Source organism: Eubalaena glacialis, chromosome 8 (genome assembly GCF_028564815.1).
Source record: "Eubalaena glacialis isolate mEubGla1 chromosome 8, mEubGla1.1.hap2.+ XY, whole genome shotgun sequence".
Lineage (NCBI taxonomy): Eukaryota > Metazoa > Chordata > Mammalia > Artiodactyla > Balaenidae > Eubalaena > Eubalaena glacialis.
In genome coordinates this window covers 117072560-117087575 of record NC_083723.1, presented here as the reverse complement: position 1 = coordinate 117087575, position 15016 = coordinate 117072560, and the positions used below count along the sequence as shown (strand labels likewise).

Here is a 15016-nt window from a genome sequence, read left to right as displayed (position 1 = left end):
GTCACCTTACTCTGAAAGATAACTCAGAACAGCACATAAACAGGGATGCTTATCAGAAAGCTGTGTCTCAAGACACCTGACATTCATTACTCCTTACTGATTAGGCAAACGTGATCAAACAGGCATGGGCTAGGACAAAAGGGAACGAAAGAGGAACGAGAGGAACAAGAGCAGAAATCCAGGCATTAGCTTTAATTATAAACTAGTCATAGGACTCAGTTTCATAATGGTCGTTCTGTGCAGGTGCAGCTAAGCTACAGGATTCTTCACGGGGTGCATGTTTAGAAAATGGTGGCATTAGCATGTTCTGAGTGTGGAATTGTTGGCCCTCTAAAGTCAAAAGGTCACCGAGACAGGCACCCACGCATGCCCAGTTGGAGGGTCAGTGGTTCCAACCAGCTTCAACTGGCCAAACTTGAACTGGACGCAGCTGACTCCAAGTTCCTGGAAAACAACTTGGACAAACAGCTTATTGTTTAGGCTACATGATGCTTGAAGGACATGCAAGGCTTTTGTAGCAGCAGTTAAAGTGAGCTTGATCAGTGAAGGCAGGTTCCAGCTCATTATTTATTAAGCAAGTTACAGTTTAATGGATCTGATAACTACCCTTTGGTTTCACATTCACCCACCTACCAAGTATTCCCCTCCAAGGAGGCCAGAAAGTGACCAAACTCTCCTTGAACAGTCCCAAATTCAAGATTCTCTTCCAGGCAGATTTTTCACCCCATCAGCTTTGGGACATTTTTCTATTGCCTGTACAGTAGGAAGGGGGATGACATCAGAGGGTGATGTTCTTTTTCTAAAACAATGTCCTGTAATTCCTGACTTTCTCCATTTCTCTTATTTACGGCAAGCTCAGAACCTGCTCGCAGGCAAAAGAGCTTAAGGAAAATGTAAGCAGAGTTTACATACAGTTGAGATAAATTACAGGTGCCTCATCTTTACTAAGTGTAAGCTTGAAGAGGCAGACAGTCACTGGTGGACTCCCTGATTTCATTCTCCCTTTAGCATGGTTTGGGGGCATTTTGTTAAGTCAGGAAATCACTCACTCTCACACTCAGGAAGAGCTTGTTTACCGGTTAATGTTATTTCTCTCTCTATTGCTTTCAATCTCTTTTTTCTAGCCTTCTCCTCCTCCTCCCAAATCTATGAGAAGAATACATTTTTCCTGCTGGAGCTGCAAATCCATCCATGAGCTTTGCCCTCAGACTTTTCCTTGGATTTTTGAGCAGCATCTCTTCAGAATCTGGGCACTCAGAACAGTTACTTACATTTGATTTGCTGAATGTCTTACCTTAGCATAAACCAGAATCTATTTGGTAGTATTTCTTCATCTATTCTCTTGTTCTATCTTTGATATTTTTCTTGTGGGATGATGATCACAGCACCTCCACTTTATTCAGCTCTTCTTGTGTTCCTTGTGATGACTTTCTAAATCCAGTTTCTTTAAACATTCCCCTCTCCCCCAATTTCTCCACCTCACCTCATTCTCTCTCTACCACCATTTCTTTAGCCTCAGATGGATCACTCACAGCTTCTAGATACAAGTAAAATATGTTACAAAATTGCTTATAAATGATTTGGGGGGGAGGGGGAAGGGTAAGCTGGGACGAAGTGAGAGAGTGGCATGGACATATATACACTACCAAGTGTAAAATAGATAGCTAGTGGGAAGCAGCCACATAGCACAGGGAGATCAGCTTGGTGCTTTGTGACCACCTAGAGGGGTGGGATAGGGAGGGTGGGAGGGAGACGCAAGAGGGAGGAGATATGGAGATATATGTATATGTATAGTTGATTCACTTTGTTATAAAGCAGAAACTAACACACCATTGTAAAGCAATTATACTCCAATAAAGATGTTTAAAAAAATTAAAGAAAAAAAATGATTTGGGGGTTCAAAACCCTCTCCATTTTTATTACACTTTATCATTTGAACATTAAAGTGATGATAGTTGTGCCCATCACCATATTTAAGTGCTCATGAACTTAATGAGGTATTTGCACCTCCAGCATGAAAAACTTATTTGTCCCATAGATTGGGCAAAAGGATGAGAATTGTAGAAAAAGAGAATGACAGATATCCCACAGAAGCACGGCTGTCGTATTTCCTTTGAATTCTGCCTTCAGATCTTTTCTTCCAGAGCTTAGACAAATGTTCATGGGACTCTACCCTGGAATCAGCCTTTGAGATAGATGTACCGTGTTTTTTCCCCCCCAGAATTCTTATGTAAATTCATTATGCAAGTAGAAGTTCACCAAGCTTGGACTATTACTCTCACAGGTCTATGGGGAACATACTCTGTAAACCAGATATTTGGATGGGAAGAGCTATTCTATGTCAGGTTATGGGGAGTTAAAGAGCAAAAAGGGTGATTAGGGGACCAAGAGAAGATAAGCCAAATGGAAGCAGAAGAGTTTTGAATAGAGGATGGAGAATGAAGAAGAAAAGGCAAGAATGGGAAGTCTTGCCGGGAATTCTAATTATCAACAGTGGACTCCAAAGTATGATTCCAAATGACAAATCAACAATTTCATCATTACCTGCAACTCAGAGCTGTCTCATTTGAGGCGTAGGATGGGATATTAAGGGTAACCATACAGTATCTTCTGGGTATATGTAAAAACCTAATAGTGGAAAAACAGGAGGATCCTCTTTGGTTCTTCCAGGAAAGTCCAAGGAATCCTGGAACAAGAGAACTGTATCACCAGGGATGTAATTGAGGAAAGTTGGAGAAAGAAAATAAGTCCCGTGCAAGTTAAGTACCAGGATTGAAAACCTACCCTGTTTTTGTGATGAAATGGAGTAGGAAATCGTAAATGACTTCTCAGTAGCTATCCCCATATATGAGGGTGGGGCTGAGGGTGGTCTCCAATCTTTGGTTGGAGGGTAGCAAACACAGAGAAGCCTTCCCATGGGCACGACTCATGATCTCGCCTTCACTCTGCAACATGTGTCATCTTTCCATCATGGCCTTAACAGCCATCATGTCTACCCATTTCCCTTCATAAAATGGTATTAGACCCGCCCCCCCCCCGCCCCCGCCCCGCCACTTTGTTGCATGGTCTCAGGGAAGTGTACTCCTGCTTCTCCTTAGCTATGCTTCTGATTTCTAACACTTGGGAAGTTAGGGAGTAGGTGGTGTGTTCTTTTCACAATGTGCAATCCTAGGCACCTGTTCCTTCTTATTGGGCTCCACCTGCATAGCAATTAGCCCAAGTAATAGAAGTTAACACACTACTTGGGTGACAGAAGGACTTTAGCTGCATATGAGGAGATTTGGGGACAGACTAAGCTTAGCTTAGTCACTGAATCCAATTAGACACGGTTCTGGCCTTTCCTGTGTTCATCTCATCGCATCTTTAGTGTGATGTTTTCTTCCCTTTCTACCTCTATTGATGAATTCCACCAAAAAAGACACCCCTACTCTCAAACTATTTCTGGCTGATCTATCAGCTGATGTACCTGGTTACATTATGCATTCCAGGATTTTTAAAATGTTATTTAATTTTGTTCTTTCCTCTTTGAACATAGAGTCAAACAGCTTTGGATTGAAGCCAAAAATGCTCCACTCTTACTATGCCTAATGTTTCTCAACATTGCTTTACTTGATTACATTTATGAGATTTATACTTTTTTATCACAGGCATCATCACTTTTCAGTTTTCCATGTTCTCCTTTTATTATTTTCCCATTAAAATACTTAAATAATTGCACAGACAAAACTGAACTGTTAGATAGCATGGGACGCTGTATGAGATACTTGAAATGTTCATAGATCTGCAGATATATGAACTTGGCAGTGTTAAAGGTGAGTTAGGTATGAGTGTGTGCAAGGTCATGTCCACAAAAGTCTAAAGTACACAAATCAAAGATCACTTGTTCTCTGCTCTTTGGGGTTCAAACCCAGGTGCTACCACCTAGGTGCGTCCTAGAGTAACGGCTTCCTTTGTACTATCAGCAAGGAAATGAAGACACCAATAACAGCTGCTTCATGGGGTTGTTTAGTGACTCAGACGAGACAGTGCCTGTGGGAAGCACATGATAAAGGTGTTATTGCTGTGAGAGAGATCAGGAGCAAGGGAGAAGAAGTATGTAATCCCTGAGTCCTTAGGCAGTGGGGGTGATGCATGTCCTTGGGTTGGTGAAGAAGTCAGGGAAGCTGGTCTTGCTGATAAAGAAGTACAAGATACCTTTGGTTTTGGTTTTCACAAGGATGGAATTCGACCTCTATTAAAGTGTTTCTTTGCAATATTTCTTCATTTCTTCATAAACTTACGTGATATACAAAATTATAAATAGTACATGTGTGTGCATGCATTATTACTATTTCATAATTGTAAGCAGGTCCTCAATTTCTCACTTTGGTTTCAGTTGATATCTTTTCTCTGTTAACCATGACCATGATTCCTTCATCCATGGATTCCTGTCCTCCCAGTACCAACTCAGACATGTGCATTTAGGACTCATGTCCTCTGCTTAAGTGGGCAAACTGAAGCCCTGGGAGAAGATGCTCTGAAGATCATTCTTGGGCAGGAGAGTAAACCTCCCCCAATATCTTGATGCTCAGGTCCTGGTGATTCCTTTTTTTCTAAAAGATGTTTTTAGTACTTCAGCATCTCTCTCATTCCCAGTTTATAAGAAAAGAAGACAGTTGGATCCAGTTTTTCCCTCTGGGTTGACCAGAGATGAAGAGATTTCTTAGCTCATTGTCTTTGCTGCTGAGTTGTCTGTGTCTAAAGCAACTGGTGCCCAGTGCTTTGCCCCTACTCCCTCTCTGCCTCACCCCAGAGCCCAGATCGCAGGGCTGTTGGGCTGCTCTGAGCCCCGTGCCCAGAGGGGACAGCAGAGGGAGAGAGAGCGGTCACAGCTCCCCGGGAGGCCCCTATGGCCTCTCAGTTGCCTGCCTGCACCCTGGAGCTCACATCTCCCAAACTGAGGATGATGCTAGGATGTTCCCAAGTCCCCAGGGGAGGCAGCTGCTCCTTCAGAACTGCTGTCATGCTGTATTCAAGCCTGCTGGAGCACAGCGTCAGCACTGAGGAGAGCTGGGCGCTTCCACTTTTCCCAGTGTGTTTTGGGTTCAGATCTTCCACCCAGGAGTGCCTGGATAGCAGGAGGAAGGGAGTACAGAGAAAGGGGGCCGAGCAGGGTGAGGTGTCTCCATCCTGATGTTGTGTTGATTCTGTTTACTCTGGTCTGCCCCACAGGTCCTGGGTTTGGGAACTGCACCCGCAGGAAGTGTGAGAGGGACCTCTTTGCTCCTTGCAGCCTATTGCACTTGTGCTGTTGTCCACCGGGTGCGACTACCACGGCCGAGTCCTGCATCTGGACTTGGGTGGCAGAATGGGAGCTTACGTGGGTGAGTCCCCTGCCTTCCCCCCAGTCTCTGTCATGCCTCTTTCATTGCCTTCATAGCACTTGTCATAGTTTGTCATTTTAAACTTACCTATTGTCTTTTTTCCCAATTTGCCTGTAAGTTCTGGGTCTATTTTGTTCACCGCTGTATTCCTAGAGCACTGGTAGTATCGAGCGCTATCAGTCATATTTTCCTGAATGAATGAGTGAAGGATGAATGATGAAGGATTCGAGTTGGCTTTGTCCTCTTGCTCCCTGTGCTGTTGCTGATGTGGGGTGCAGCAGTGAAGCTCATGGTGACAAGACTCCATCCCCTGCATTGGTCTCGTCTTGCCCTCCCTCTTGGGGAGGAGCTAAAGGTCTTCTGTGCCGTCCCACTCCTGCTCCTTCCTTAGAGACCTGGGTTCAGGGGACGCTCAGCCTAGATTCCTTCCTGATGCATCTCTGTCCTCTCTTCGGGCCTTCGTAGACCTTTCACTGCCTGACACGTCGTCCTCTTGCATCATTCTTCGCTCCAGTTCTTGCTGCCGGCTGGTCTGCTTGCCCCAGTTTGCTGTTTCCCTCTGTGTCCTCCCTCTGTCACCGCCCCTTGCAAAGGCCTGTGAACCATAAGGGAATATTCAGGTACATACTCTGTCCATCCCTCTGTCCCATTCTTCATCCCCACTTTTTCATTCTCTTGAGAAGCTTGACATGGCCCAAGACACTGATGATCAGAATCATCGCTACAAAAAACCGTGGTGGTGGTACTGTCACCCCCGTCTGCATTCCCAGTTATTTTTATTTTTTTTTTTTTAAGAGTCATTTTCTGGGGTAGGAAGAGAAGCCAAAACGCATAGGAATAACTCAGCCAGGAGAAGTGAGAAGATTGATGTGGAGAGAGAAAGATGTGTAACAAGGAGGGGTCTTTCAGATGGCTTCCAAGTCTCTAGAGGCTTATTATATGGAGACAACAGCTTATTATACCTGCTATTTGACATTTTAACAGAAATCTGACCTATAAAACCCACAGCATGAATGATTTGAATAAGATGAACAGGATCTCTTACCAGTGAGGATGCTCACCAGGAATGAGTAAGGGAAACTGAGGACACATCGGGGACCCCAGACTGTCGAGTATAGACAATGTGTGGCCTGGTCCAAAGCACGCACTAAATGGCCAACCAAGGCCTTGACCAGCCTGCTTTGTAATGTCTAAGGCGACACCTGGCCTGGTTTGATGGGGCACCTCATTATCTCCTGACTGAAGTTGAGTTTGCCTGGGTCACAGGGATGCAGGACTCCTGGGCCTGAGAGAGGTTTTGTTCTGTAGCAAGGGCTTCCACAGAGCCTACACTGAGGAAACTCTGGTCTGCAGGAGACCCCGATACAGAGAAAAGTTGATTCTACATTCAATTTAAACTTCACCTATGTTAATTTGGCAGTATCGTAAACAAAAACTTGGAATGTAAAATTACTCAACGAGTCCCCCACCGCACGCGCTCCGCCCACCCCAGAGCCTCACCCTCCACCACGATGAGCAAATGAGTGGGAGCGAGGGCATGAAATTTAAATTCCACTCAGGGGAGGAAGTGCTGTGCTTCGAGCCTGACCCCACCAAGGCGCGAGTGCTGGACGATGCCAAGATTGTCGATGTTATTGTTGGGAAAGACGAAAAAGGCAGAAAGATCCCAGAATATCTGATCCATTTGAATGGTTGGAACAGAAGCTGGGATAGATGGGCAGCTGAAGATCATGTACTTCGTGACACCGATGAAAATCAGAGATTACAGCGTAAATTGGCAAGAAAAGCTGTAGCTCGCCTGAGAAGCACAGGAAGAAAGAGGAGGCGCTGCAGGTTGCCTGGTGTGGACTCTGTCTTAAAAAGCCTCCCTGCTGAAGAAAAAGATGAAAATGTTGAAAACTCAGTCAGCAGTTCCTCTGATGACAGTAGTGAAGAAAAGGATGAAGAAGAAATAAGTGAAGAAAGTGATATTGAAGAAAAGACTGAAGTGAAGGAAGAACCAGAGCTGCACGCAAAAAAAGGAAATGGAAGAAAGAAATCCCTGAAGTTCTGAAGAAGAAGCTTGAGGACGATTGTTACTATATCAACAGGAGGAAACGGTTAGTGAAACTTCCGTGCCAGACCAACATCATAACTATTTTGGAATTGTACGTGACGCATTTTGCTATCATTGCAGCCTTTTCAGCCAATGAGAGGCCTCGTCACCATTACACTATGCCACACGCCAACATGAATGTGCAATATATCCCAGCAGAAAAGAATGTTGACCTTTGTAAGGAGATTGTGGATGGATTAAGAATAACCTTTGAGGGGCTTCCCTGGTGGTGCAGTGGTTAAGAATCCGCCTGCCAATGCAGGGGACATGGGTCCGAGCCCTGGTTGGGGAAGATCCCACCTGCCGTGGAGCAACTAAGCCCGTGCGCCACAACTACTGAGCCCGCGCTCCGCAACAAGAGATGCCACTGCAATGAGAAGCCCGCGCACCACAATGAAGAGTAGCCCCCGCTCGCCGCAACTAGAGAAAGCCTGTGCACAGCAACGAGGACCCAACACAGCCAGAAATCAATAAATAAAATAAATTAATTAATTTAAAAAATATATATTTAAAAACAAAACAAAAACGAATAACGTTTGATTACACTCTCCCATTGGTTTTGCTCTATCCATATGAACAAGTTCAGTATAAAAAGGTGACTTCGTCCAAATTTTTTCTTCCGATTAAGGGAAGTACCACAAACACTAGTAGGAACCAGGAGGAGCTCTCTCCAACCCACCTTTGTTGAATCCATCCACACCACAGTCCACAGAGAGTCAGCGAACCACAGGCGAACCGGCCACCCCCAAAAGGCGCAAAGCCGAGCCGGAACCCTTGCAGTCTCGGAGCCGGTCCACACGCCACTTTGCCAGTTGCAACAGGCTGTCTGAGAGCAGCGCCTCGCCTCAGCCCAAGCGCCGGCAGCAGGACACGTCTGCCAGCACGCCCAAGCTGTTCCTGCACCTGGAAGAGAAGACACCTGTTCACAGCAGATCATCCTCACCTGTTCCTCTGACCCCGAGCAAGGAAGGGAGTGCGGTGTTTGCTGGCTTTGAAGGTAGAAGAACTAATGAAATAAATGAGGTCCTCTCCTGGAAACTTGTACCCGACAGTTACCCCCCAGGTGACCAGCCACCTCCACCCTCTTACATTTATGGGGCACAACACTTGCTGCGATTGTTCGTGAAACTTCCAGAAATCCTTGGACAGATGTCCTTTTCTGAGAAGAATCTGAAGGCTTTACTGAAGCACTTTGATCTCTTTCTGAGGTTTTTAGCAGAATACCATGATGACTTTTCCCCAGTCTGCCTATGTTGCTGCCTGTGAGGCGCAGGACAGCACGACGAACCCCAGGGCAATTTATTAAGGCTTTGAAGGCTCTGGAAGAACAGCATCTCTATCTAGCTTTGCACTCTCGGTTCCCAGTAAAGAACTAGGGAGTTGGTGGGCCTTCCTTACAGGCAGAGCCAATGCGACACCCACCTTGGGGCGGGTGTGGCAGAGGCGGGCCCATTTGTTTGAGCTGCTTACCTACCGTAGTTATTTCTGTGAAGGATTACTTCCTCGGTGCCTGAACGGCCTCCAGCATCTGACCCTTGCCATGGTACCTGTCATCTGTGACGGCGGGAAAAGAGCGGTTGTGTTCACAGTGAAATGTTCACCAAAGTGTGTGTAGGTTGGGCTGTTTCAGGAGACGGAGTTACTTGTTAGCAATAACCACATTTTTTAGTTATTTGTTAGCATTAAACAAAATTGTTTTGCAAACCGTTTTCATTCTTGTGATGAGGCTGAGCAATGAAACATTAGTTTTGCTTGGAAACCGCAAAGTAGTCCCAGAATATTTTAGAGGGAGTTGATATTGATGGCAAAAGAAAATTTGCAGCTGCACATTTGCTTGTTACAGTTCCTTTCCTATAAAACCTTATTTTTGGTGATTTAAATAAAGCATTGCCTGAATGTTTAAAAAAAAAAAAATTACTCAGCCAGTACAGTGGGTCCTAAAACATAACTCCAGGGGCCTTGTCCTGAGCTGTGGGCTCCAGTTTGCTGAGTTGGAGTCTGGGGGGCCGTGGCTCAGAGTCTTGAATGAACATGAAGGGACAGGCATGCATTGTGGACAAAGAAGGGGGCACCAGTCATCAACGCTGAGAGGGGAGGCGAGACTGTAAACAGGGAGAGGAAAGTCTAAGGGTGAAAAGTCCAGAAGACAGGAGAGAGGTTGGCAGGAGGAAGGCAAGATGGATTGTGGGTGAGGGTATAATAGGAGGTCAGTTTGCAAAGGATGCTGGCTAGTGTGAGGTGGAGTGAAGCCTGCTGCACCGAATGGAGTATTCCTGACTCCAGGGTCATCCCTGAATTAACTCTTTCACCTCTGATTTCAGGACTTCAAATGTTTTAGAACGTTGAACCTCCGGATGCGATGTCATGGAAACTTATCGGGTAAGAAAGATATTGCTTTCTGGGTGGCAGTGATGGTGAATGAAACATAAAATGGGCCCATGCGTTGAATTCCTCATCATTGCTCATGCCTTTATAACACCCACAGAATGTGACACACATCAGTATGGGGCCGGGTGGGGTGAGATCACAATCGGGGAAGCGGTAAGTGGAGGAGCAGCAGCCCCCTGAAAGCCTGACTGTCGTGGATTCCCCAGGAGGGATGGAGCACGTGGGGCTGGACCTCTGACTGGTTCCACAGTAATGGCTGAGACCCAAGTTAGATCCTTTCTTTGAGGAAAGGGACACCCTCCCTGTCTCCTACTCATCACTGATGGTCAACAGCCGGTCATGGGAATTTATTCTTTAGTACATTCCTTTATTTACCATTTATTAAATACTCTCCCTGTTTGCAGACCTAAGCAATAGACTTTGAATCCTGTGTTCAGAGATCGGTATGGCACTGTTTGAAAATTGGGAAGATTTCACATTTGGCATTTTAATGACTGTAAATGAGTAGGTATTGGAGTTAGAAGACTCTGGGTTCAAATCCCAGCTGTACAGTTATTGACTATATGACTTGGGATGGAGATCCTTAAACATCTTGAGTCTCGGTTTTTATCACCTGTGATATGGAGATAGCAACTTTCACAGTCGTTTTGCGGCGTAGGAACCAGTACGTGGTGGGCACTCAGTGAACGAGGTCTAACCATTCACAGCCCCTGATCCACAATGCTCTAATCAAAAATGCTTTGACAACTGAAAGTTCTTTTCTAATTTTGGGTCAAACTAACTAGGTAGTGAAACCTGATCTGAACTTACTGTGAGGCCATTTATTGCCTTTATTTATTCCATTTAGTGTGCATATTCATGTATTTTGCTGCAGAAGTAGTAGTGTATTTGATTACAGGGTGTACCCAGACCCTTCTGGGATTGGATTCTGAAACACACCTGATCTCATCGTATCTTTCTGATAAGTAATTGTCGGGCCATGCTTGCCCCCTTACCAGCTATTAAAGTCTATAATGCACACATTCAAATAATCATGAAAGAAAACGTGAGTTTCCATTTGACAAGACTTTTCTTCTCAGGACTAGGAATGAAAACCCAACAGATGTACTCATTCATTTGTTTAACCAAAATTTACGAAGTCCTTACACTTTGTAAGACATGTTGCAGCAGGGTGTTGTGAGGGCTATAAAGATGAAAAGAGAGGCCTGCCACTGAGAAATGAGGGATCTAGTGTTTGGGATGAGGCTGGCACAAGAAAAATTATCATGCAAGGAGGAACATGCTAACTTCCCTCGTTGGGAGTTCCAGGCAGGACAAGTTCCCATCTGGATAGAGGATGAAGCTTCATAAAGGAGAGACATTTGAAGTGTGGGTAAGAATCTGCCAGGCAGAGATGGCAGGACAGGGTATTCTGAGCATAGGGAAGAGTAAGGAAAAGGTGTGCAAGCAGAGGGTGGACTTAATATTTGGAGAATAGCGAGTGGTCCAGCTTGGTGGAAGCACAAATCATGCAGCAAGAAAGAGGTGAATGTTAGGCTGGAGGGGTAGATGGGTAGAACTGTAGAAAGCTGGGATTGCCAGGGAGAGTTTGTGCTTGATTTATAGGCAAGGGAGGGAATAGATGTTGTTTAAAAACATTTTTTTTTCTGATACTGAAATAATATGTGTTCAAATAAAAAGAATTTGAAAAACAAGATATATATACATATGAAAACATTTCAATGCCTATAATCCACACCTAGAGATAGCCATTGTTAATATTTTTTTTGTTTTTTTTTTAACATCTTTATTGGAGTATAATTGCTTTACAATGTTGTGTTAGTTTCTGCTGTATAACAAAGTGAATCAGCTTATATGTATACATATATCCCCATATCCCCTCATTGTTAATATTTTAAAATGTGTCCTTGTAGTCTTTTTCTGTATGAAGGTAGATGATGTTGAAAGTAATGTATAAATGAAATAACATTGCCTCAGATTATTTAAAAAAAAAACAGCCTATGGACATAATACTTTAGAAAAATAAATATAACAGCAGTATATGGATAGGTTGGATCCAATACAGAAATGTACAAATACATATACAGAAATGTACAAATAAGAAAGCCATTAAGAATGCTGTTGTGATGATTAAGAGGAAGTGAATCCTTGAACCTAGTTGGTGGCTATGAAAAAAGAAAGGGGACAGGATGAGAAAAAATATATTTCTAAGGATAACAATTCAAGTGGTTTAGAAGAAAGAAGGAGAACTCAGAAATACCTCCCAGGGACTTCTCTGGTGGCACAGTGGTTAAGAATCCGTCTGCCAATGCAGGGAACACGGGTTCAACTCCTGGCCGGGGAAGATCCCACATGCCGCGGAGCACTAAGCCCCTGCGCCACATATACTGAGCCTGCGCTCTAGAACCCATGCACCACAACTACTGAGCCTGCGTGCCTAGAGCCTGTGCTCTACAACAAGAGAAGCCACTGCAATGAGAAGCCCGCATACTGCAACGAAGAGTAGCTCCCGCTCGCCATAACTAGAGAAAGCCCGTGCGCGGCAACGAAGACCCAACACAGCCAAAAATAAATAAATTTAAAAAAACAAAACAAAACAACAACAACAAAAGAAATACCTCCCAGGTTTCAAGCCTGGATAACTGGGGGTTTGGGGGGCCATGAACACCATATTGGCTTTGGGGTAGGAGAGGATTATGTGTGTATTTTTTACACATGTTGAGTATGTGGTAGTGTGAGATGTGGGCTGAGAACAAAAAGGCAGAGTCTCTTTTACATTTTCAAGATTGCTCTCGTTAAGGGAGAAGGTGAGTTTTCTGAAGGAGAGACTAGAGATAGAAAAGAAGGATGAGAAGAGAGATGCGGGGACATTCGTACTTAGAAAACAGCAGAAAGACAAGGAGCTAGAGAAGGAGCCAGCCCAAAAAAAACCTCAAGAGTTATTGGACAATTAAGAGTAGAGTGTCTCTACAGTCAGGGGTGGAAGCTATTTCAAAAATGTGTGATTCACAGCGTGAAATGTCACAGAGAAGGCAAGGAGGATGAGGACTGAGCACAAAGGATGAAAAGAAGTAATGTGTAAGGTACCAGATCCTGAGACATGGGAAGAACTCTGCGAATGGCAGGTGTTATTCTGATTGAAAGACTATTACATTTGGCAGTTAGGAAGGGTTTACCAGACCCAGCCAGAAGTCTGACACAGAGACGGAGCTTCACGAATGTGTTGAATGAAATAATGAATGAGTAGAAGACAGAAGTGTAAGAGCTTAGGAGTGGTGGTGATGTGGGAGTAGCCAGTTCCTAAATCTGTCCAGCAGAAACGGTCGGTTCCTTGCACATTGGGAACTTCTGCCCTTTGGGAATGTGTCTCCTGGACATTGAATTTCACCATGCATACGGGCCAGTCTGCTTGGGAAGCCAGGCCAGCCATCAGGGAGCAAGGTCAAGAGAGCGGCTGGTGGTGATTTCCCACTAAGACTTCCTGGCTTCTCACAGATGGTACAGAGAATGGCGTCAAGTGCAGTGAGTAACTTCAGTGTCGTCAGGGAGTTTGTGCTCCTGGGATTTTCTCATCTGCATGAGTTCCAGACCCTCCTGTGTGCTTTCATCCTATTGATATATGTGCTGACGGTGCTGGGGAACCTGGCCATTGTCACCCTCACATGCCTGGACTCCCACCTCCACTCACCCAGGTACTGCTTCCTCTGCAACTTCTCCCTCTTGGAGGTGCTAGTCGCCTCCACTGTGGTCCCTAGGATGCTGGCCGACCTGCTGTCCACTCACAGGACCATGTCCCTGGCTGAGCGCCTGACCCGGTCTTTCTTTTCCTTCTCCCTGGGCTCCACCAACTTGCTTATGCTCACAGTCACGGCCTTTGATTGCTACGTGGCCATCTGCCATCCTCCGCACTACACGACCATCACGAATGGGCCAGTCTGTGTGAAGCTGGTGGTGGTCTGCTGGGTGGTTGTGTCATCTCCCTGACCCTGCAGAAAACCCAGCTCTGGTTCTGCGGTCGCAACATCATTGACCACTACTTCTGTGACTCTGCCCTGCCGCTCAAGCTGTCCTGCTCCGACACCCAGCACGTCGAGCTCGTGGACCTCTTCCTGTCCTTTCCTCGCTCTTCGTGCTGCCGCCCTGCTGCTCTTCGTGGCCTCGTACATCCTCACTGTGGCTGCAGTGCTGCACACGCCCTCCTCCTCCGGACACCAGAGGCCTTTCCACCTGCACCTCCCACCTCACGGTGCTGGTTCTGGGCTACGGCAGCGCCATCTTTATCTACCTGAGGCCAGGCAAGGGCCACCCCACGCAGCTCAACGAGGTGGTGGCCCCCTTCCTCAACCTCTTCATCTTCACCTTCCCGAATGAGAAGATCAGAGAGGTCATTGAGGATACGTCCGAAAGGATCCTCCTCAGAGCCCCAGCCACCCGCAGATGAGAACGAGGAATGAGGACCATCCACTGCAGGTGGCACCAAGGTGCCCAGGCTGGAGCTTCTCAGTCTCCTTCTTTCTAGTCTCTTCTGCTCCCTCACCCCCACAGAAGTCTCTGTTCACTCTCTACAGGGAGCTGATGAGTTCACATTGTCTGAATGTCTCAAAGGCAAGTGTCCGTGAGCCTGCGCTAGTTAAGGAGAGGATGATTTCAAGGAAGCTGGGGGTGAAAACAGAATGATGATGTCAATTAAAAGAGATAATCCAAATCAAGCTCTTAGCACAGGGTCTGGTAGGTACTAAGAACTCAGTAAATGTAGCTATTATTTTTTTTTTTTAAAGAAGTGGCTTTTTTTTTTTTTTAAAGGAATTCCTTTATTTTTATTACTTATTTATTTATTTATTTATTTATTTTTGGCTGTGTTGGGTTTTCGTTTCTGTGCAAGGGCTTTCTCTAGTTGCGGCAAGCAAGGGCCACTCTTCATCGCAGTGCGTGGGCCTCTCACTATCGCAGCCTCTCTTGTTGCGGAGCACCCAGACGCGCAGGCTCAGTAGTTGTGGCTCACGGGCCCAGTTGCTCCGCGGCATGTGGGATCTTCCCAGACCAGGACTCGAACCCGTATCCCCTGCATTGGCAGGCAGATTCTCAACCACTGCGCCACCAGGGAAGCCCAGCTATTATTGTGAAATGTGCTATTAAAATCTCTCCTCCCTGGTCCTGCTCTATGGTTTTG

At 45.6% G+C, this 15016-nt stretch overlaps 1 protein-coding gene and 1 pseudogene across 1 annotated transcript; both read left to right on the top strand.

Moving 5' to 3' along the window:
• The first annotated feature begins 6882 nt into the window (after positions 1–6882).
• Positions 6883–8764, top strand: LOC133096509 (male-specific lethal 3 homolog; annotated as a pseudogene).
• A 4589-nt stretch (positions 8765–13353) lies between these two features.
• Positions 13354–14287, top strand: LOC133096666 (olfactory receptor 6V1). Its single transcript, XM_061198275.1, is given in 4 exon segments — positions 13354–13813; positions 13816–13964; positions 13966–14069; positions 14071–14287. Coding segments are annotated over 4 exon segments (930 nt in total).
• Positions 14288–15016: the final 729 nt, after the last annotated feature.